The sequence below is a fragment of the Bactrocera oleae genome, chromosome 3, assembly GCF_042242935.1.
Source record: "Bactrocera oleae isolate idBacOlea1 chromosome 3, idBacOlea1, whole genome shotgun sequence".
Taxonomy (NCBI): Eukaryota; Metazoa; Arthropoda; class Insecta; order Diptera; family Tephritidae; genus Bactrocera; species Bactrocera oleae.
Window position 1 is genome coordinate 85,841,920 of NC_091537.1, and position 23,755 is coordinate 85,865,674.

Below are 23,755 nucleotides of genomic sequence, written 5' to 3' on the forward strand. Positions count from 1 at the left end.
TGATGCAACCTCAATTTGAGGAAATAGTGGTTCGTAGGTTAGTCCCCTATTAGAAGATGTGTTTTTAATCCATGAAATGGGAGTTGTAGAAGAGAGAATTTCATATAAAAGTTTAAGTTTGAGGTATCTGATCAAATTTGACCCGGACTGATCAATTTTCACATCGCTTAGTTTTGTTATGTTTGTGTAAAGCGCATTTTACGTATTTTTTTGTCGACAATGATACCACGGTTTGGGAATCGTTTAAAAAGTTTTAGAAGTGGAGAGTCTACTTTACCTCAAACACAAGTATTTGAGAGGCTCAAAGCATTCAGTGAACGTCGTGAAGTCCTCGAAAACATTCCTAATGCGTCGCAAAATAGATGCTTGACAACGTGGCTGAGAACCTTACATTCTTCAAACGCATCCTTGCTGGTGATGAGACGTAGGTTAATGAATATAACGTCGAAATTGTTTAACAATCTACCGAATAGAGCTTCTAAAAGCCGAAATCGAAGATATCTACATTGCCTGAAGGTTATCCCAACCGAGGCATATTACAAGTGTATGGAAAATTGTATAAAGCGTTGGCATGCTTGTATTGGCTCAAAACTAGCCGTTTGAAGGCACTGATAAAGATTTATATCAAAATATATAAATTTATAGTTTTTAGTGTAAGTTCGGATCAAATGTGATCAGACGGTATTTGTTATTGTAGAGAAATTGTATATCATATATATACTTGTATATTCGGAAATGAATGAAGTTAGTCTTTTAAAATTTCTTTTAAATAAGTACTCTCAAGATGCATCAAGCTCTTCTGTTTGATATTTATTGGCATATTTATGTTATCAAGAAAAATCAATAACAACTCTAAGGTCGAAATTGAGACAGTTAAGTAAAAATTTCAACAAAAATACCATGAAAAAAATTTATGAAAATTACTTCAAAAAGAGATAAGATTCATTCTACCTCTTCCTGTTTTTAATCACAATACGTCTAACACTAATGTCTTTGAAAAGGTCCGAAGAGAGTTAAAGAAAATAAATATGAAAATATATAAACATAAACGATAGTTCAACTAATTTTTTAATAAACTTATTGCTAATTACATTTATTTACTATTTGAAGAGTAAAATAGTAAACCAAATTTATTTGAGACCTACATACATATATGCTAACCAAAGAAGAGTAATAACTTTTACAGTTTTTGAAATGATATGGTGTGAAAGACCAGTGATTCGTGGGCTATTCTGAACTTGTGAAACGTTTAATGATAGACGCTTATATATCAGACAATATAAATTTTATTAGGTTGTAAAACAGATAGCGGTGATGAAATATAATTCATATGCTATTCGATATGTCTTTGTTGGCAAATAACATTTAAAAGAAAATTAGAAATAGATACCTTGCAGATCATCAATAATAGGACTTACCATTCATAAGCACTTTGAAACTTCCTCAAGATTTATCCAAACATATTGCACTATTTAATTAAACACTTTAACACTGTTTCTTTTTTGCTTGCAGTTGGTCTCCAGCAATCCAAATCAGCGGAATTGGCGTGGCATTTTCATTGCTCTGTTGGTTATAATAATTGTATTGGCGCTAATTGTTACCTCTGTGGTGAGTGAGATTGCAATGCAATATATAATAGTCGCTAACAGAAAAGAAATTTGTGTATACTGTAAATTTTTTGTAAAAAACAAAATTTTGCATGTGAAAATAAACTTTATATGTATGAGTGTATGTGAAATAGTTGTAATATATAACGAAATGTGTTGTAAAACCCACGGAGACATGTAAAAAATTTAAAAACTATATCGCGCATTATTCATTAATCATCACTTTTTAAAAATTATTTTTTTTCGCTAAATTATAATATTTTTTTATATATAGTTTATATATTTTAAATATGCTTTGTATAAATATTTGCTTGACCCTTTGATAAAAAAAGTTTACATTAAGGCGTGTTGAATTATTTTAGGACATGAATATTATAAAATTTGATCGTTGTATCAGTATTTAAAATCGTTAAAAAACTCGAAATATTAAATAAAAAATTTGTACCCAAACAATTTGAATATCTATATATAAAAAATCTTAAAAATAATTAAAATAATACTAACATATATATTAAAAATTATTCGTTCTCTAGTTTGGTTGTATAAGTAGAATTTGTTTCGTGTTTAAAGCCAAAAATTAAATTTAAAAAATCAAGGAAAAAAATTTTTAAAATGATATACCCTAATATAATAAAGTAATTCGCATATATTAAAAATTATTTTTTTTCAAGGTAATTTTTTAACAAAACTCTTTTATTTTTGAGACCAGAAATGAAATTTATAAAATATTAAAATACAATTTTTTATCCACCCTAATACTGCAAATTTTATGCTTTTACCTGTCTATGTGCATCAAACTCAAACAAGCATGTCATTTACCCACCATTTTCAAGTAATGTATTATATAATATTTTACCGGCTTTTTTAATGTGCTGCATACTTTTCGGCTATTAAACCTTATTTTCTTCCTTTTTTGTAAAACTAATTTTTTTCGTATCCATAGCTTTCATATTTTGCACACCATATAGCATTATGTGTATGTGTATATATTCACTGTGCCTCATGCATTCTTGTATGTACATATGTATATAGCGTATGTCTTTTCTTTTTCTGCAATTGCTGTGTCATCCCACAAATTTTTGTGTACATTTTATGTCATATATTTTTCCCATTCTTCCGATTTTTTTTATTTTTTATTGTGTCTCGTGGTGGTCGTGTGTCCCCCCCATTTTTTGTGCTTTTTTCTCTCTCTTTGTCTGGTTTTCTTTATAGAAAACAACATATAAAATTTCTGCATTTATCAAAAAAGGTACTTCTCACACCACCCGATGAGGGGCCGCGCGTCAAGGGGCAACGCATCAAACTGCAAGACATCGTGGATGGACTCTTTATGCCGCAGCGTGCCAACGGTACATGGATAAATGGTAAGTGTGCGAGAATATGAGCCCGTTTCAAGTTGATTGATTAATGCGCGTGATTTTAAGCTCGTGAAATATCGAACACAATTTGAAAATATTCGATATTTATGTTAAAAGATATTCATACATTTTTAGTTAGCTTAAATAATTTACAAATGGCGCAGCATTAAAAAAATGTATCAGAAAACTTTTAAGTTGAACGTAAAATAAATGTTTTATAAATTTCGTAAATATGGACTAACTCAAAATCGGTTAACATTGTGATCCGATCTATAGCTTATAATTTTCGTATTTACATTTCAGACGTTCGTTTTTAAAAAGATATTTATTCCTTTAAGTACTTAAAATCTAAATTTGAACCTTTTTGCGAAATTCTGAGACTTTATTGCATAATTTTTTAAAATTATTTTTCAGCATTTTTTGTTTATTTTTAAATTATTTTTCAGCATTTTTTGTTTTAAATAATTTTCGCAAAATTTTTTTTAAGGAATATTTTTTAATTATTGAGAGCTTCAATTGCACATTTGTTTTTTATTTGACTGAATCCATTTTAAAGTCTTTTTCATTATCTTATTTCTACAGAAAATTATTTATAAGAATATTTGAGGTTATTTTCAAAACTTTGCATAGTTTTTTTCCACATCAAGTTTTGAAAATATAAGAAAATTTAAGGTCAGTTTTGAAATCAATGAAGTTCTGACTGCTTAAACTGAATATTTATCGTTTTTTATTGCCTAATTCCTATTTCTATTTGCTATATTATATTTTAAAGTCATTTGCAAAATGAGGTGTCTTTTATTAATCAACAAAAAATTTTTAAAAATTTTGTAAGATAATTTGAGGTTTTATTTTTCAACGTTTTTCTTTTTTTTTGAAGTATATACAAAATTTTAAATTATTCGAAAACGCGAATAACTTCTGCCACTTAATAATATTGATTCTGCTATGTTTTGAGATATATCTAGACTCAAACTTCGTATGATTTTTTCGAAACCCGATGAACTGTGCCAGTTCTGATTGTTTTTCTGACTTCTGCTTTGTGAGATTTTAAAATCGATATTCGCTTATGTTTTCTAAATATTTACAACTTTTGAAGCCTGTTACTCCTCATTTCTTATACAAACGTGTTGTAAAATAATATTAAAGGTTAATTTGGAAGCATTGCTAATTTTTTCCGGTGTTATATTATAAAATATGTAAAAATATTTTATAATTTCTTTGTTTTTTCTACCATTTCTGCTAATCAACGCAGGCGAGGAATTTGTTTATCAGGATCACTGGGGAAGAATCGTGTTGTTAAATGCATCTAGTCTAAATGAGCGAGTTCTCATGTCAAATGTGACATATGTAAGTATGAAAGTGTGAAAAAAAAAAACAAAAAAGTTTAGAAAACTTTATTACTTTAAAATTAATATATTTGAAGAGTAATAACCCACCAGTATAGTTGTAGTATGAATTCAAATTATCTGAATTTGTGTTTAAGTTGACTATAAATTATCTATATGAGTATGATCCAAACGACGGAAACAATATAAAGTTGGAGTACCTTTTAAGCAACTATTGAAATAAACAATTGATGCTGCCAGCTGCTGTGAATTTTGAAAACTATATTTAATATATATATGTTAATTCATATATTAGAAACGATGTATAGATACAAAAGAAATTTAATTTTTCAAAGCTCAAGGCCAAAACTTAAATATACTTAAGAAGAATTGCTTTTTCTAAATAATTTCAAAAACATAACCACGTTTTCCGGACGGATTCTGATTAAAAATTACATAAAATATACAGGACTGCAGTTAGAAAGTTTGAATCCGAATTTAATTTTAAATTTTTTTTTTTATTTTATGTAAACTTTTTTGGAAGACAAATAAGCAGAATATAAATATTATAATAATAAAATTAATATTTTTAGATAACTTAATATTCTTAAAAATAACTTTATATTATAATATAAAATAAAAAATAATTTTCGTGATACAATTTTTAAGTTCAAATTAAAAAAAATTCTCGAAAACGGTGTGAATTATATGGCTTTTTATAATGAAATTAAAGATTATATTAAACATATTTTTAGTTAAATTAAATTAGCTTTTTTTAAATAATAAAATAAATGAATTAACTTATATAATTTTTTTTGTGCTTTGATTTTGATTTCATTTTAAAAATAAATTAAACAAATCAAAGTGAAATAATTATTAATCATTTGTGTTTTATTTTGAGGTAAACAAAAAAATTATTTAAAAAAAGCGAAACGGACATATTTTTTAATATTATATATGTAATATATTCATAATTAAAATTTTTTATAAAATATATATAAAATATTTAAAAACATTACAAAAAAATAATTAATTCAAGTAAAAACATATTTTCAATTTCATTAGAAAAAAATATAAATAAAATTCAATGCAATTTTTTTTTTAATTAAAAAAAAAACAATAATTAGTTAAAATAAAAAAATAATATTTTTTAGGCATAATTTATTTCGAATTTTTTAAATAAATAAATTAATATTTGTAACATATTCTAACAATTTTTAAATTTTTACTAGCATTGATGTAAATAATAATAAATTACAATAAAACAATTTAAATTTACTCTAATATAAATTGTTTTTTAGTAGATGTTGATTAACACTAGAATTATGAAGATTTACCATACATCTATTTCAAATAGGTCAATTTCTCTCTGAAAATTAGAAGCATAAGAACAAAATAATTAATAACATTGTTCTATACGCCAATTAAATAAAACCATGACATTATCGTAAAATATTAAATAGGAATAAAGAGGAAATGGTAGAAATAAATAATGCAACCGGTCATTTTGACTGGTTCGTATTTCTAGTGTTAAGTTTAAATGTGAAAATATTAAAATATAAATGTATACTATTATATATATAATCATACAGTACATTATCGCACGAATTTATAGCAAAAAGATTCGCTGGCGCTCTAACTCTTCGTAGTGTCGCGCTAAAACTGCTTGCGGTGTCGCACTCTTAATGAAATATAGCGAAATTAATTGCAAACCATTTACTTTGCCAACAAAAAGTGCTAATTTATTATTTAACATAATGTATGCATTGCACTTTACAACCAACTAATAAATAATTAATAAATTGAACTCAAAAGTAAAAACAAAAACATATTGCCGCATAATGTAATTGAACAAAGTACATACATATTTACACAACAGCTAATGCATTTCTGTTATTGCCTGCAGCAACCCCCTGTGGGGTTAGTCAAACAGCCGCAAAACCGCAAAAATGTAGTAAAAATGCAGAAATAATACTGAATGAAGGATAAACATGCTTTATGAGCTATAAACCATTTAAAAATCCATTAAAATTAGCAGAAAAGCCACGTAAAAGAGCAAAAAGAAAAAAAAACACTTAAATTGATCATTTGTTTGTTTATTGTGCTTCTCGAAAAATAATGCAAATAATTAGTAATTACATTTTCTAACACACACACACACACCGCCTCATATCGAAACATAAATTTGTAACATAAATTATTTACCAGAAATTTAGGTAAACAAGCATTTCTTATTAATTTTTCTTCTTACAGAAAACATTTGCACCTTATACATTCTCCATATCGGCGGATAAACGCTATATCTTATTGGCGCAGAATGTCGTAAAACTTTTTCGGCATTCGTTTTTGGCACAGTACACGCTCTTCGATATACAAACAAGGTGAGTAGAGAGGAGAGTGATGGAATATATGTAAGAAATTGCCGTAAACTGCTACAAAGATGATTGCCAACAAAGTACAATTTAAAATTTTAAACAATTACATATGCGAGCTAATTATAATATGTATGATGTCAACTTTAACGTTTCACGAGCTAATCGTCACTAAATGATCAAGAAGCAAACCAGCCGAGTTAAACCCAAGAGTTCATCCTAGCTTTAGGTGAAAGTAAAAAATGAAATTTTTTAATTGCTAAGACGGTAGTCTCAGATATTAGGATTTCCCGGTTTTTCGTATTTTTGATTAGCAATTGATAAATATTACGTGCGCCTTTGAAGCAAATATTAGTTTATATTTTTCCGCTTAGCGAAGCTCTAGAAGTTTGTTATTCTGATACAATTTTCAAGAGCTCTCTCTTTAGATAAGAATAAGGTTTTAAGAAAGAACTCTATTTGTCTTTTTGGGTTTATGATTTTTTTCTTTTGAGCCTCATGTGAGCCTGAAGAGAACAGCACAGCTTTTCCACGGACACTCAATAAAACCGTGACTCTTTAGCTACCTCTTAAGATTGTTTTAAAATCTAACCACCGTCAAGATAATGAGCACGAACTCTGCTACAATAACCTCACAGCTATTCGCTCCCGTCTCTATACAAAAAAACATCTCTTAGGATCCTTATGAAGCCAATGCTCATAATACCTATTGCCGTATGTATTAAACACGTCGATACACTCTACTTTCTTTGTAGCCGGTTAGGAGACATCGACGCGCGAGCTAAACCCTTTAGCCCCCATTAGTAGTAAAATACATACCACATAATAAGGACGACTTCTTAAGTTTACAGATTTTGATAATCAAACCTTATAAGTCCAAAAATTCGGCACAGATCACAATAGTTACTTCAATAAGGTTTTCACAACAGATCCTCATTCAATGTTCGCAAATGGCTTGAGTCCCATGGTCTAAAATTTATCTGTCTTGTGGTCAAAAAATCATTGCTGACTCTTCCAATGTATCTATGTACAAAAGTAATCTATAGATGGAAATATTTAAAAAAGCCGCTTCAATTTATTATATAAATATTACATCTATATACATAAACTTAGTTGAGATGTTTTTTCCTTTTTTTTATTTACATTTTACCTGGAGTAGCCCTTATCTAAAAATAACTTAGATATTTCAATTGAACTTTCATTTCCTCTTTATCTTTTTGTGCTGACACGGCTTTACCTAACCTTTTTACCCCCTCTCCCACCCATTCCATCACAGACTGACCATAGATTGTGTTTTCAACTAATGGCTTATTTCGAATCTTTTATTCAATTTCTATTCATATCTACTTGTAAACGGACTAAAAAGCAGCTGCTCAACTATAATCATTTTTTTTGCTGCTCTATGTCCGTATTTTCATCTTCGCTATCCGGCACACGCCCGCAAATATACTGAGCTATAAATAAATATACAATAAAAACTAAAAACAAACACAAACTGTTGACTGGCAAACTGTAGCTTGGACTTCTCCAGTTCAATACAACTCATGTTCATACTTTTTTCAAAATTCATTTATTATCTCTATCTACTTTTTCCGCTCTTTCAGTGAAAGCATCAAATTGAAAATCGATGCACATAGCGATGAGTGGCCCTATCTACACTATGCCCGCTTCGTAAGCACTCAAGCGGCTAAGAGAGACAATGCAAGCACCACCTCCAGCAGCACCGGCCCCATAACTGGTGGCAATGCGCTGGTGTTGGTCTATAACTATGACATCTACTACTGCCAAGGGCCACGCTCCACCAATCATGTGTACCGCATAACGCGCGATGCAGTGCCTGGCATCGTCTACAACGGCATACCCGATTGGCTCTATGAAGGTGAGTATAAGCACTAGCTGTTGGCTGGTGGCCCTGCGCGCAGACCAACTGGTTTGCTTTTTATTCATATTTGTAACTCATTTCAATTCATTCATTCACTTTCATGGATTGCGCATACGATTAGATTGATTTAAATCGAAAATTGAATTTCCGCTTTTTTTTTTGTTTTTGCGTTCTTTCCAAAAATATGCGACGTCCAACACGCTCTTCGATGACCACTTGCTCCATCAACCTCTTCACCGGTATACTCATCTTTGCTGCTGATGCTTACTGCCGCTGCCTGCCTCTTGTGCTTTGTAGAGGAAATCCTGCACTCGAATAATGCAATTTGGCTTTCGGAGAACGGACACTTAATGCTTTACGGTGCGTTCAATGACTCGCTGGTGCAGGAGCAACATTTCGCTTGGTATGGCACAACAAGTGGTGGCAATCCGAATGCATATCTCTATCCGGAAATCAGATCATTAAGGTGAGTAGAGCGGCATTGTGACTATGTGGTAGACAATCTGAATTTCAAATGAATTGGTAGAAAGACTACACGAGTATGAGAGTTTAGAAAATGTGTTCGGAGCAGAGAATGTATGAACAAAGTTACACGAAGATTATAGAAACTATACCCAAAAGTAAAGTCTGTCGAAAATTGTAGAATGAAATATTAGTTTTATGTAACAAAAAATGTTACTTCCATTTTTCGGGATCCCGGGGATTCGGGATTCAAAAACAAAATCTGACGAATTTCGTTGTAGAATGAAATATCAACATTATTCAGAGATTCGGGATACAAACGTAAAGTTTGACGACAATTGATGCGAAATAAAACAACAACTTTATTTAGTAAAAATGGCAATCCCGATTTTTCGAGTTTTCGGCGATTGGAGAGTTAAAAGTAAAGTCCGACGAAAATGTATATAAAATGAAATATTTACTGCATTTAGTAAAAATTCCAAACTCGGGGTTTCGGGACTCCGAGGATTTAGTATTCAAAAGTATAATCCAACGAAATTGATGTGTATCGAAATAGCAAATGATTTTTCGGGATCCCGAAATTTTTTCAAAGCATATCGATATATACTTAAATTCACATTCGAATTCATTTAAACACTTATAAAACTTTGTTTCAACAAACTGAAAATTCTTGAAGCATTATAATTTTTCGAAACTAGCTGTAGCTGGCTTAACTAACACGACTGTAATTAATATACCACATATAGATTGGAAAATCGACAGTGATTTTGCAAAAAGGCCTCTGCCAGGACCTTCCTTCTGCAGGAATAAACGAATAACTGTACAAATTTTCATGTCTTTTCGTGCTGTGGTTCGGTAGTTGTGCGGGTATACCTATAACGAAATAGCATTTAATTTTTATATGCATATAAGATATTCGTATGTTTATAAGCAGATCGGGCCTCATATTTAATTTTGTCTAAAATATTTGGTAATATGCGAAACCTTGTTAACAGATGAAAATTGTTAAATAGAAACAATTTACTTTAGGTCTAAATTTTGAATAAGAAAAAAGAAATGGGATCACTTTCCTCGAAATCCTGAAATATTTTCGGCACAGTCTCAAAAAATTTTATTTCAAACCATCCACAATAATTAGTGATATGTAAGAGACACATACTTTAGAGCTTTATGAAAGACGAATACATTGGGTCAGTTATTTTTGAAAAACTACCTACAATATAGCTTAATTAGCAATCGGCGACTTAATTCAAGGATTGTAAAAACTTTTTTGTTTGTTTACGAAGTTGAGTCCTAGACTTTGAGTAAAATAACAAGAACGATTATAATAGTAGTAGAATAAGTGTAACTAGGTCAAAGAAAAGCTTTTTCAGATTATCGGGATATATAGTTGGTATGAGTGTGAATGCTGAGCCGCCTTTGAGATCGAAAAAATCTGCTTTAAAAATGATATAGTGAAGCTAAAATGTTCTACTTGTCGGCCTCATCTCCACTCATTAGAAAAGAACTCTAGGCACTAAAGCAACTTGGAAAACTAGTTACTAAAGGCAATATTGTGATCTGGTATATGATATTGTTCCATACAATAGCACTGGAATAAGATAGAGAAGTGCGAAGAGGTTGTCGTTTTTGCTTTTAAACAGACCTTTTTCTGTATGAGATTGATTTTAGCAGTCATTAATCTATTTACCTTCAAGTAAGTTTTAAACAATCAACCGTCTCGATTTTATCATCACATACTGGGTGGTAACATTTATTGATCTCAGAAAAAAAAGTATACTTTTACTACTAATTCTATGATCTAAAATTATGTCATAAAGATGCTGTAGTCATCTCCAGTTGGAAAATGAAATTCACAATTTTTTTAAGGCCTCAAGGTGGAATCTAAAGCTAAGATTTCAATACCAAGAGAAGAGAGGCGCTACAAAACATAAGTAAATAACCAGTACTTCAAGAGCTAGCATATATAACAACAGACCACACTTTTAACAATTGCAATTACAAGTAATCACACAAGAATGTAACTATGTGTGTAATGTACTTAAGTATATGTTATAGAAATTTGAGGTCAGGTGGCATCTGTAGTGGAGAAATATTTTAATATGCTTAGCTTATTGAAATTCGATTAAAGTCACACCCATTTGAAGATAGGTCATGCACACATTTATAGTTAGCAAATAATTACTGGTGAGCTCGACACGAATTATCAAAATCGTATAAGCCATCGGATATACTTTGAAAGCCTGTGGGTTTACCTATGTACGTATGTATATAGTGTTAAATTATAGACACCTTTGTGTGATTACAATTTGTGTGAAAGGATTACCAGTGAAATAGCTCTACTAGTTCCACATATATACAAATACAAGTAAATATATACAGATGTATACAATAAGGTGTGAAAATGATTAAAAGGAAACTCAATTAAGTGAGACATTTTCGCTAAGAGCAACCAATAACATTTACATAATTAAATCTGTTTACATATATATAAACATACATGACCCACATAATGTGTTTATTATATGCAATAATATATTGTGATCCTTTAAGGTTATTATTTATTAGTAAACTACCATGCATTCCACAAATTTCATTCAACTTACAGCAGTATGCCATAAAATATAGCAACACATTAAGCCGGCAATTTTATCGTGAATACATACACTAATATAAAGATGTGTAAAAGCCTGTAACCCTCATTCAAACCCCACATCTACTTTTCCCAATTCTTTCCATACAATAATACTGAATACCGCCACAGCGTCATTAAGTACCATTATTGACGAAACCAGCAATTAAAGGCTTTTCGTTACACTTTTACTTGAGGCTGCTTATTAACACCGCATACATTTTCATAAGCACTCAGATTTATGACATTTAAGATTCAATGTATAAATAAAAATAGTGAATTTAAAGAATTTAATGCGCTTCAATAATCGGTGATTTATTTTGAAAAATTTTGCGTTCCCTCGAAATTTACAAAATATACTTATTCAATCAAAAATCTACGCACACCGTTAGATATTTTTCATTCATATTCAAAATACTATTCACAGAGGAAATATCAAGCGAAGTCAATAAAGATAACTGAAATGTTTAATGTGCAAAAAGTATGACGTATACGCCACTGGCGAGCAAGCAATTATAACGCCAACTAAGTATATGAGTATTTCATTAGCTTTATGAAAGCACTAAACTAAAGTAGGCTGTGCCATACGGTGCAACGAAGCGTATGAGTGACTTTTAATGTCGACACGTGTAAACGACAAAGCAATGAATGCTGCAAAACAAGGTAATAAATTTGTTTTCGTAATAAGCATATGAGCGCTGGAGCTACATTACAGCGAAATGCTAAATGACAATTAAGTTACAGTTAAGTCAGCATTTCTATAAGTGAGTGCTAAATTGTAGCTGCAGATAAATAAGGAAAATATATATGTATATCTAAGTTATGTATATGCCTGAATTTTGTTTACGCATGTACTTGGCAGGTGCACATTGACTCAAATTGTATTTAACTTGCAGAAATAGCATTTCTATAAACACACTAGTTACACAATATTTATATGTATGCGTATTTGTATACACTGGAATAAATTTACTTGTGTATTTTTGTTGTATGTAAGGTTTTTGAGAGCAAAATGCTTATAATGTAAATAATTTGCGAGCACAATGGCACATTAACAGTTATATTTTAATACATTTGAACTTTGAGTAAATCCATTTTTTGTATAGTGTAGCTTGGTAAATACCACAGAATATGTGTTCAAATACGCAATGAGCACGTGCCTTTGGCTTTTAATAATAATTTAAATACATACAAACATGCATGGAATGGTACTGAGATATTCATATATTTAAGTAGGTTTGTATGTATGTGATTCTGGATAATATCAGCAGAGAATTTGCTCTTTCCTAGATCGTGGACAAGTTTGAAGATGAGACGCATAAGGTTCGATTAAACCTGAAATCAAAACTCTAATGATCACATCCGAGAGTACGTGGTTAAATGCCCACTCGACATCGAGGAAGGTGCTTATTGCAAACACCTTATTTCTTATGGTTCTCTCAAGTCAGTAGGCAACAGTATGCAAGGTAGTTATGATGTGCCCTTGAAAGTTGATTTCTTGGAATACTATGTACCATAAGAAAGATGAAAGACTGATGGGTCTTAAATCCTTGCGATCGCTTACCAGTCTTCGGGATAAAAGCAATCTTAACCTACCTCTCAGCCCCACAAATATTATGTATATCCCAATCTAACGCAGATTCACATAGATGTGCGCCAGCCAATTGCACAAAAGCGTGACCTCTCTTTGCAGTTGCGCTGATATAATGTCATCCAGACCAGGGGACTTAAATAGTTTGAATGAGTTGATCGCCCATTTCAGATGACGTTCATTCAGAAAGCTCGAAAAAGAAATAAGAAGTATTGCTCGGAATGTGAGCGGCTGGGAGCAGTTTAAGAGTGTTCTGACTGATAATAAAAATATTACGACTACGACTACTACATATAATCGCAAGAGGAAAACTAAAACAACGATAACAATTGCAGAAATTAAAATCATAAAAATTAACATTACTATTATTGTGTAATTGTTAATTTAGAATATTACGATTGTGCAACATTTCTTAACCTTCTTGAAGGAATAACTATAATTACAGTAATCTTCATTACATACATGGTCAGTCTCAATTATTCGAATTTAAGAACTAATAATTACAATTGATCTCAATTCCTACAAAACTAGGTTAGGGAGGCTTGAGAAATATATATTTTTTAGCAAAGACTAGAAGCTAAGCTCAATCTTGAGTCCCTTATCACGCTTACTACTTAATATCAATATTGGAAAAAATTTTGTAGCTTAAAAGTGTAAATTGTATTTAAATTTTCACTTGCAGATATCCAAAACCAGGCACGCAAAATCCTATAGCAAAGCTACGCGTGGCTGATATACATAATCCGGAGGACATTAAAATAAGAGATCTACAACCGCCACAAGTACTACAAAATGAGTAAGTACACAAACATCTACCTATATAGTATGTCAAGTAAAAATGTAAAACTAAAAAAATAGACGTTTTTGTAAAATTATAAATCAAAGCATTTAGGTAGCCTGTTGAGTGTCAGCATTTCGAGGGTTTAACATTTTACATTAAGGTTATGTTAACCAACATTACTTTTCTATGTTCCTTCTAATAACTTTGATGAATATAGCTTTGTAATTTTATCTGGCAACAATGACCGTTTTAAAGAGTCCATAAACTTATAAAATTCAAGAGCAATTCATAGCCTAGACTTGCATAATATATAATCAACTTATCACTCAAGATTTGAGCACCACTCTGAATAACTATTGGCTCATCAAAATACTTGTAAACTGTATAGTTACTTCTTCACCTAATGCATCAGTAAAACTCTCACAATTACTCATACGAACACAAACTTTCATTTATTTCTTTCCTTGCTTTCAACTCAATTTGTGACTGATTCTACCGCATAGAGATCACTACTTTAGCAGTGCCAGTTGGGTGAGTGAAACGGAAATCTGTGTAGTTTGGTTGAATCGTCCACAGAACATTTCGGTGGTCAGCATCTGTAAGAGTCCACTGTTTATATGCGTTGAGGTAAGTAGAAATGCTATACATTAGAGTATGACAGAAATGAAGAGAGCGAGTGCTAAGTGATACGGTGCGGGAGAGTAATAATATGAGAGAAAGAAAGAAAGTGAGTGAGTAATATAATAGTATGAGAGAAAAAAAGAGAGTGAGTGCTAAATGATACGGTCATAAGCAGAAATTACCCTCTAGGAAAATTTCGGTGAATTTTAATGTAAGATTAATGTGTTATTATGTTTTTGGACAGTTCACTCGAAAAAATGTTTCTTACAAATAATAATGCAAAAAAAATTCGCTTACAACCTGAAGCAATCAAACTTAAATGACCTCATATAGATGACGTATTTGAATGAATTAATCCTAGGAACTTCCTGATCCAACAACAAAATTCAACTAAATGTGTCAGACCTTTGATAGCTTTAGGACTTTATAATTATATTCGGTGTGTTTCTTAGCTAACAGCATGCTCTCAACTGAATTGCAAATTATTAAGTATTGCATAAGACCTCTAACCTATCAAGAAAGTAGTATACATCTTTTTAGAAGTCTTCGTTGTTCTCTAAAAAATTGTAAAATAAGACTTATTTCTTCTGGTCCTTAGTATGAGAACTTGATTGTCATTTTAATTTATTTCAAAGGTAATCGAAAACTAAAATTAAAACTGAAAGCGACTTCATTCTTAACTTCATCAATCTTTAATTTATGTCTCAAATTTAACAGACCCTGTAAGTTAGGTCATAAATTCATCATAGAACGAATAGCTAAAATAAAAGAATAGCTAAGTCCAATGGTGAACATTATTAACACTCTTGAGGCAGATGTAACAGCGGTCTGGTACTTGGTCAGGAAACTACCAAAGACATTCCAAAAGGAACAAGGGTGGCTTCAATTTTACTTAATCCTTTTGTTTAACCAAAGTCAACCTACAAATATACTCGACTTCCAACTTAAATTCCCGATAACCTTAATAAAATCGATCAACCATCAATCGTGCGACAGTACTTATGTAGCAGAATGTGTGCCCGTGTTAGTTTTAGTGTCACTGCTTGTTAAGTGTAATTTATCAAAATATAATGCTACTGAAGTTTATCCTGGCGATTTATTTTGTTTATTACTTGGAACTTGGCTGCACTTCACTCTATTATGTTTGGAAAAATAATGTTCGTGACCAACGCAGACGCATCGTGTGAGCGGCGATGGACGCGGTTGGGTGGACACAGTATCGGTGCCATTGTTTGCAGCGAATGCAACTTCCTATGTTGCCATATCGCCATTGCGTGACGGTGCTTCCGGTGAGTTTGAAAACGCTGACTCCAATCCAGTCACTACACACAACCCACATCCGCTTTGCTTTCATAATTTTTCTCATTTTTCCACAAAGTGAAAAGTAAACACAAATTTTTGATTTATTTTCCATTCTTTAGGTTACTTCCGACATATTGTGCACGTGCATGTGGCCAAAAAACGCGTACTACCACTAACGCACGGGCAATACGAGGTGAATGAGTTACTACATTGGGACCAGCTGAATAATTGGATGTAAGTACTCGATTACTCAATAGAATTTGTGAAATTTTACACCTACACCTTCTATTTTCTGCGCTCATACACGGGCTTTATTTTTCCCTCTCTCTCTCTCTCTCCAGCTACTTCCTGGGCACACCGGAACGCATGCCGGGGCAACAGCACCTGTATCGCGTATCCGCTTTGCCACCGCGACATGGCTCCGCACATCAGCTGCCCGACTGTTTGACATGCCCGACGCAATTGCGCAGCAGCTACCAAAATGCCGAGGGTCATACCAAACCGCCGCCGAAACTGGTGACCGCTTGGGATGACGACTGGGAGGACTCGGAGGAGCGTCAAACTTTACCACCACCCACGTTGACGCCGGAACATAAACACCCGAAAACATCACACGCGCATGCGGAGCCCAATGAATGTCTCTATCACACAGCCAAATTTCCGTTGGGATTGCAAGCGCGTTATGTGCTCATCGAATGCTTGGGTCCAGTGGTGCCGACGACTAGTGTTTATGCGCTCACAGGCTTCTATGCTGGCGATCATGGTAAGAAGTTATTACCTAAGAAAAGCGAGGCTTTGGAACTGCTAGTGACTGTGCAGAATAATACGCGTTTGAAGGAGAAGATGTTGCGTACCGCGCTGCCACAGATAAAAACTTTCCCGGTTATGATTTCGGGTGGCTATCATGCGCAGGTACGTTTATATTTACCGCCGGTGCTGCGCGAAGATGAGATCACACGTTATCCGACGATACTGCACGTGTACTCGGGTCCGGGTACACAACTAGTGACGGAGAAGTGGCACATCGACTGGAATACTTATTTGTCGGGGACGAAGGATTATATAGTCATTGAGATAGATGGGCGTGGTTCATCCGGCCAAGGTTATCAGCTGTTGCATGAGATCTACAAACGTCTTGGTTCGGTTGAAGTGTCCGACCAGCTGGAAGTGAGTGAATATTTGCGTGATAATTTGCATTTTATCGACGGCCGTCGCATGGGTGTGTGGGGTTGGAGTTATGGCGGTTATACGGCCGCTCTGGCGTTGGCGGGCACACAGTCGATCTTTCAGTGCGGCATCAGTGTGTCGCCGGTGACGAATTGGAAGCTTTACGGTAAGTAGTAACGCAGATGTGAGTAATGAGGTTATAATAGTAGGTGACAAATCAAAATTATTTCTTTGGCAGAGATTAGTAATATTTATATACTGACTTCCAAAGCATTTTAAGTAACATAACCCACTTTTAAAAATATAAGCTATTTTTTCAAAAATTTGGGACGGACACTTAAAGTTTAATGCTTTCTAAACTTTTTCAATAAACATTTTCTATTTTTCTCTCACCAAAAGATTCCACATACGCTGAGCGCTATCTTAGCTTTCCAAATGTGACTGACAACTACAAAGGCTACGAGGAGGGTGATCTCTCCAAGTATGTGGATAATTTGCGCGATCGTCAATTCCTTTTGGTGCATGGCACCGCCGATGACAATGTGCATGTGCAACAGTCAATGGTATTAGCGCGTGCGCTCACCAATAAAGGTGTACTCTATAAACAGCAAATCTATCCCGTTGAGGGACATACTTTGGCGGGCGTGAAACGACATCTCTATCGCTCAATGACGAGTTTCTTCGAGGATTGTTTTAAGAAGCTGGTGAGTTTTGTAGTTTCCATACGATTTTAATAATTTTGTTTTTATTTTTTAGTTGTAAAATATTTTCTCACTGAACTTTTGCTTTAACAATGATGCGCTTATTTATTTGTATATATATATTATATACCCCTTGCTAACTTTTAAACAAATCTCCTCAAAAACAAACACACTTTTTGTCTAATACTTTTAAATAAAGACTTTTTTCTCCCCTTTTCTTGGAACACTCATACTACTACAATAACTATATATTGCTATGACTATCACTATCTTTGTTTATCTATCTATCTTTGTTTTTATATTTGTCTTTGTCTTTCACACTTTTGCACTTAAAAAACCTTCTTTTTTCTAATTAATTTAATTTTCAACTATTTTTGTTTTAAATTTTCTATTTATTTCTAAATTTTGATATTAAAAATTGTAAAATTTTGTTTAATTTATTTCCAATATAACTCTAAATTAATATTTTGTTTTTTGTTTAAAATAAACCTCTACTCACTTTTATTTTTCCTCTCACAATCGTTTCATAACCTCCAAATCGAATATCCAGCTTGAGCAACAACTGAGTAATCAAACAGATTCCGCGGATTTCTTAGACTTTCATAGTCTCTATGTAAACATTTAAACGTGCAGTTATGCGAGTGTCATCATCGCACACACAAACCCATACCGAAAGCCACGTTTGGTATCGTGTATGTGAGATTCATTATTTAAGGTATCCGAAATTATTTTAATCAGTGCTGATTATTTTATATGTAAATGTCTCATACTCGTTGTGTTTTGATGTCAGTCGATGTTTTTGTTGTTGCATTTCGAAGTACATATAAATGTTTCAATCTGTCTGGCGCAGCTTAAACTCAAGTGCATAGAAATATTTGTGGTGTCTATGTTTGTTTATATTTTTTCAAGCAAGTAAAACATTTATTATAGTGATTAAATTAGAGTAGAGAGAAGTAGAGAGAATGTGTTAAGGAAAAATATCAAGCCTTATTCATTTTATATTCGTTTGTCTTCTGTCTTGAATTGTGAAATTACTTCGTTCGCTAAATATTTGGATGCTGTCAGCTTTCTAAGAAAGAGTTTTATTACCCGTGGTCATAGTTTCAAAACTCTACTATTCGATTTTAGTCGGTAGATACTCTCATATAGTTCTATTGGTTTCAATTAACAAGTATTATCAAAAGAAATTCGCTAGGTCTTCCAAACAGCTAACCAACAAGCTATAAAGTGTATACATTACTCAAAAGTTGTTAACATATTTTCCTAAGTTTCAAATTTACTCTGGATTTAGAAGTAATACATTCATTGATAACAACAGGTATCTTGAGTTAGGAGGAACTTTTACAGGCCAATATGTTGCCTAAATTAAGGAGGATTAAGGATTTAAACCTTATCGATTATGCGCTTTTATGTGATTTTCCGTACTGTGATTTATAAAAAGCTCTATGCGCTTAAAGTAAGCTTTTTTCTTTAGCAGAAAATACACACGCACTTTAATTAAAGTATAAAAATTACATAAAGACGTAACTACATTTCAGAACGCACATATGCATAACAGAGAATACAAATAACCTCAAAAATTATTGTGAAAAATATGAACTTAGCCTATATAATTTTTAGCTGATTTTGCTTATTTAGAACACATTTTAATTGCTAAATATTAGTTATTGTTACTAAGTTTCGCTATTTTGTAAAGCATTCAGTGTTTTTGAACTGTCGATGCGCCTAAAATTATGCTCATTTCTTTGTTTTCTGTGCTTCGCAGTTTAGAAGCTTGGTTCAGTTATTTTTTATGGATTTGTGAAACTTAATAATACATAAATGTTGTTTTTTATATTCATATATATACTTTTTTGTACTGAAAATTTACTTAGCATTACTTTTGTCACTCTTTTTTCCATGTAGGTGCCGCCCGAATCGATATGCAGAAGCAATAAAATTGTGAAAATGCTTTAATATCGATTAATTTCCATTGAATACTAGTAGTGGAGAAATCAAAAGCACCTGAAGGTATACACAAACACTTTTGAATACTTTTTATGATTTATTTTGAGTAGTTTCGAATTTATACTACAATTTGGACATGGAAAAATCAAATTTATATAAAACTGCAAGAAAATCGAAAAAATTTGCTGCCTTAATATAATTTTTAAAATAATCCACAATTAATAATCGGCAATATTAAAAGCGCTCGTTAAAGAACCAATATGAGTTTAATGAGACATAAGCTCAACAAAATTTAAATTATAAGGCCTATGAGAAAAGCATCCCACAGGCGGTCAGAATGCAGTATATTAGGGATAAGATTTACGCCGGTTTAAAACACGAGCACTATTATCAGAAAAATATTCTCCCTGAAGTTTACTTATATTCCTTAGAGTTTTACTGATATTTAACGTAAAAAATCAGCTGTTGGCACTAAGATCCTCATTTTCGCTATCTGGGTACTAAAAAAGTTTAGGTTCGATTTGACTTTATTTTAAACGTGAGGTGGCAAACTTTTGAGGTACTATCTGCTAAAGGTTTTTTTCCATACCTTTATTGGTGCTTGATTTATATTATAAAAAATGAAATATTAAGAGGGAGTTCAAAATATTGATATATTGGAAGTAGTATTTCACAAAAGAACACAAAAATACCGGGCCAATGTCGTACATCACATTTGGTAGAAATTGGTCCTGAAGTTCCTAAGACAAAAGATTTCCCACAAAGGCTCCGCCCATCTGCAGCATTAACCATCTCATGGATTCAAACTCATCTTGTCACCTTGATCATTTGTATATATATAACTCTATACCTATACCCATTAGTTTAGGTGTTACCAACAACCGTTAGGTAAAAAAGGCTATACTACTTTGTAGCAACCTGTTACGAGAGTATAAATATTATTGAACGTTTAGGAAATTAAAATCTTTCGTGAGCATTTTTTTAAATTGTTTCTTTGCTCAATATCGTTATAATTTTCTATTTAAATATATTTTTTTTGTATTTGGCACCATACCTCTCATAGCTTTCAGCTGCGGATGACCATACCCAATGTGTGTTGGAATTGCTTGAGCAAGACGGCGATCTTAATTCATAACGCGCGTAGGCGTGACATCGTTAGCACAGGGTGGCTATTTAGATGCGGTAAAATATTGATAAAAGCCGGTGCTATTAGGGATACGAAATTGGTGGTAAGTTGAGCATTATATTGGAAAAAAAAATATATTGAGGAATTAAACTTAAAATGAAATGAAATTGAATTAAGCAGTACTGAAATTAAGCTCCGTTATTACGGGTAAATAATAATTTTAGGCACAGTTAAGTTATGTTAGGTTACCGTATAATACGTTAAGGTTATGTAAGCTATGTTAAGATCAGTAAAGTTTACTAAAAATTTTTTAACTAAACTTACCTAATAACAGTTTTGTACTGTTATTTAAAGCTGATATTTTGACGTTTAATGTTTAAAAATTAGGAAACCCTATTAGCATATCTAGAGCGAAGGAGGCAAAAGCGTCAATTTAAGTACTAATTCTCTTGTCTTCTCTCCCACCAGGATCGCGCCATACCCGTTTCACAGCCGCACGAAACGGCTATCGCTACGTGCTATCCTTGCTCATCACGGCGGTCGCCAATTCCGATATGTAGCGAATAGAGGGTGCTACACCACTTTGGTTCGACATACAAACGAGACACGATCACATATATACGGTGTTGTTGTAAAACAGCGTCTTTGTAAATAGAGAACGCTGTAACGATGCAACGCCACTCGTTAAGGCGGCTCATAAGGGATACGCGGCGCTTGTGACTGAACTCTTGAAATACCGACCTAATTATCGGTGGAAGAACTAATTCGGTAAAATATGTGCAATTTATGAATAAGTATTCCAAAAATCATGTTTCAAAAGTTTTTTCGAAATATTAATATTGAAATTCGTATTCCACCATACACATATGGTATACATACTAACTTATGCTATAATCTTTGTTACTAAAACTGTAATTTTTTAAAAATTGTATTAAATGCGCATATTAAAGAGTACACGGAGCTCTGATTGGGTTAGTGAAATAAAAAATTTTGAATATCTGAAAATTATTGTGATTGTTTTATTGAATTCTGGGAAATATACTTTTCGGCCTAAAACGTTTTAAATGTTTTAAAAGGTATTAAAGATGAGTTTAAATAAATTCATCTTAATCTTCTGCTTATTATCTTTATTATTATGTTCTGAAAAGCTTTCGTTAAGCTCTCCTTATTTGCTGCCATTGTGTAAGCTTTCATTGAAATTTAATAGTATTTAATAGTATTTAATAACACTAAATATTATCAATTATAGTTATATATGTGCTGCCATATACTTTCGTGGTACATCTCTCATTCAAGAATTTCCCACTTATATGTATTTTTTGTGCCGTTGGCTCCATATTTAGAACGAAATTACCATCTAGCTACTTTACGAAATAAACATCTAGCGTCAACTTTTTATTGCTTAATGCCAAGCTTTCTACCAAAATTTAAAACCGTGGTTGCGGTCTACGATATACCGTAAATATACCCGTATTGATTTTCCAGCTTTTTCGTAAGTATATATGTGATAAAAACTTTTCAATTTATATATTTAAATCGATTTACGAATTATGTTCTTTCAGGACTTGCACATTACATTTTTGATGTGCAGAAAACTTTCGGAATTTTAGTTTTTGCTCTAATTTTGTTCCAGTTCATAAAAATAATTTAAGTCTCTATCAGTATTTCTAGTGTACAGTCTAGTGTATCTTCTACAATGTGAGAAGTTAGTACTTTACAATAGGGAATGCTTATTGGGGTAATATTACTCAATACGGTTATACTTTAGAGATCTAAGAATTAAGTAAATCTATTTAACCATTTTATTGATTATAAAGAGATGGGAGTTGTACAAATCTTATAGAGATATCATTATATAGTGGCACTGGAGAGAACGGCTGATGATGTCGCTATTTATTTATGGTATTTATTGGGAAAGTAATTGTGCACGATAAATTTTAAAGTAGTGCTTCTCGGAGAAAGCGTGGATTTTCGTAAGGAAATTGTATGTTATTTCGTAAACCCTTATAGTGTTGTAAAACCTATTTTGAGCGAGACTTTAGCCGTAATTCGGCTGCGTGAACTTTCAAGATTACATAATGTCAGTGATCACATTCTTCATGAGATATTCACGACCTCAAACCAAAGTTCATAAAATTTTGGCTTAAGAATTTATGTTCGTCTTTGTTTAGCTTCGTTCGAGATTTATATTGATTACCTACGCTCCCAGTGTTTTATTTACCACCAATTAATTTGTGTGCAAAAGCATCACTTTAACCTAACCTCACTTATTAAGTAATTTGTTGTGTTGGTTCACCCTTTTTCGTTTTTGTGATATCATGATTTAGCTCACTTTTTCCCAAACTCAACTTGTAATGATTGGAGGCAAACTAATGAAATATAACACAGTTTCACGCACGCGATATAATACCTAAAATATACATCATTATTTGCAGCCATAATCATTTCTATACAATCAGCGTTGGTTTCGTAAGTCATCTCGTCTAAATATATGCCTGTGTATGTATGTATATATTAGTACGACTTATGACCGTTATGTAGTCCATATTACCTCCGCTTAGCATTTAATTACATGACTACACATTTTGTACGTTAACGGTAACTCGCAGTGGAATATTGTTTAATCAATTTTGAAAACTCCAACCAAGGAAACTAATTATACCAAATATAATCAATTTGTGTTACCAAATATGCTTGACATAACATACGCCAAACACAGACACCTGAGTGCCCCTATGTTGTGTGAGAATATTCCCCTCTGGAGAATGAAGCCAATTAAATAGATGATTAGGCAGCAAAATGTCGATTAATGAACGTAGCCAGTTGGCATTACAATAAATGTAGTTATAGATTTGAATTTTATGGTTAAATTTGATTTTGT

The 23,755-nt window shown here is 32.3% G+C and overlaps 1 protein-coding gene and 1 long non-coding RNA gene across 3 annotated transcripts in view; one reads left to right on the top strand and one right to left on the bottom strand.

The window, feature by feature from the left end:
* LOC118682286 (uncharacterized) overlaps positions 1-1,517 on the bottom strand; it is a 319,104-nt gene extending 317,587 nt beyond the window's left edge. Inside the window, exon 1 of the long non-coding RNA XR_004978029.2 lies at positions 1,419-1,517. This is a non-coding gene — a long non-coding RNA (uncharacterized lncRNA). The remainder of the gene's footprint in view (positions 1-1,418) is intronic.
* The window catches only part of LOC118680282 (inactive dipeptidyl peptidase 10-like), a 37,186-nt gene extending 15,307 nt beyond the window's left edge, over positions 1-21,879 (top strand). The window contains exons 2-16 of one of the 2 annotated variants that reach the window (XM_070107114.1): positions 1,513-1,608; positions 2,857-2,971; positions 4,218-4,312; positions 6,544-6,671; positions 8,267-8,541; positions 8,842-9,010; positions 13,912-14,025; positions 14,514-14,637; positions 15,806-15,920; positions 16,053-16,167; positions 16,275-17,266; positions 17,500-17,804; positions 19,707-19,811; positions 20,812-20,977; positions 21,343-21,879. In XM_070107114.1, the coding sequence (XP_069963215.1) occupies positions 1,513-1,608; positions 2,857-2,971; positions 4,218-4,312; positions 6,544-6,671; positions 8,267-8,541; positions 8,842-9,010; positions 13,912-14,025; positions 14,514-14,637; positions 15,806-15,920; positions 16,053-16,167; positions 16,275-17,266; positions 17,500-17,804; positions 19,707-19,757 (2,694 nt within the window). In that variant the 3' untranslated portion in view covers positions 19,758-19,811; positions 20,812-20,977; positions 21,343-21,879. Of the gene's footprint in view, positions 1-1,512; positions 1,609-2,856; positions 2,972-4,217; positions 4,313-6,543; positions 6,672-8,266; positions 8,542-8,841; positions 9,011-13,911; positions 14,026-14,513; positions 14,638-15,805; positions 15,921-16,052; positions 16,168-16,274; positions 17,267-17,499; positions 17,805-18,351; positions 18,634-19,706; positions 19,812-20,811; positions 20,978-21,342 lie in introns of those variants that run through there. The other variant, XM_070107113.1, reaches the window with a different exon arrangement.
* Positions 21,880-23,755: the final 1,876 nt, after the last annotated feature.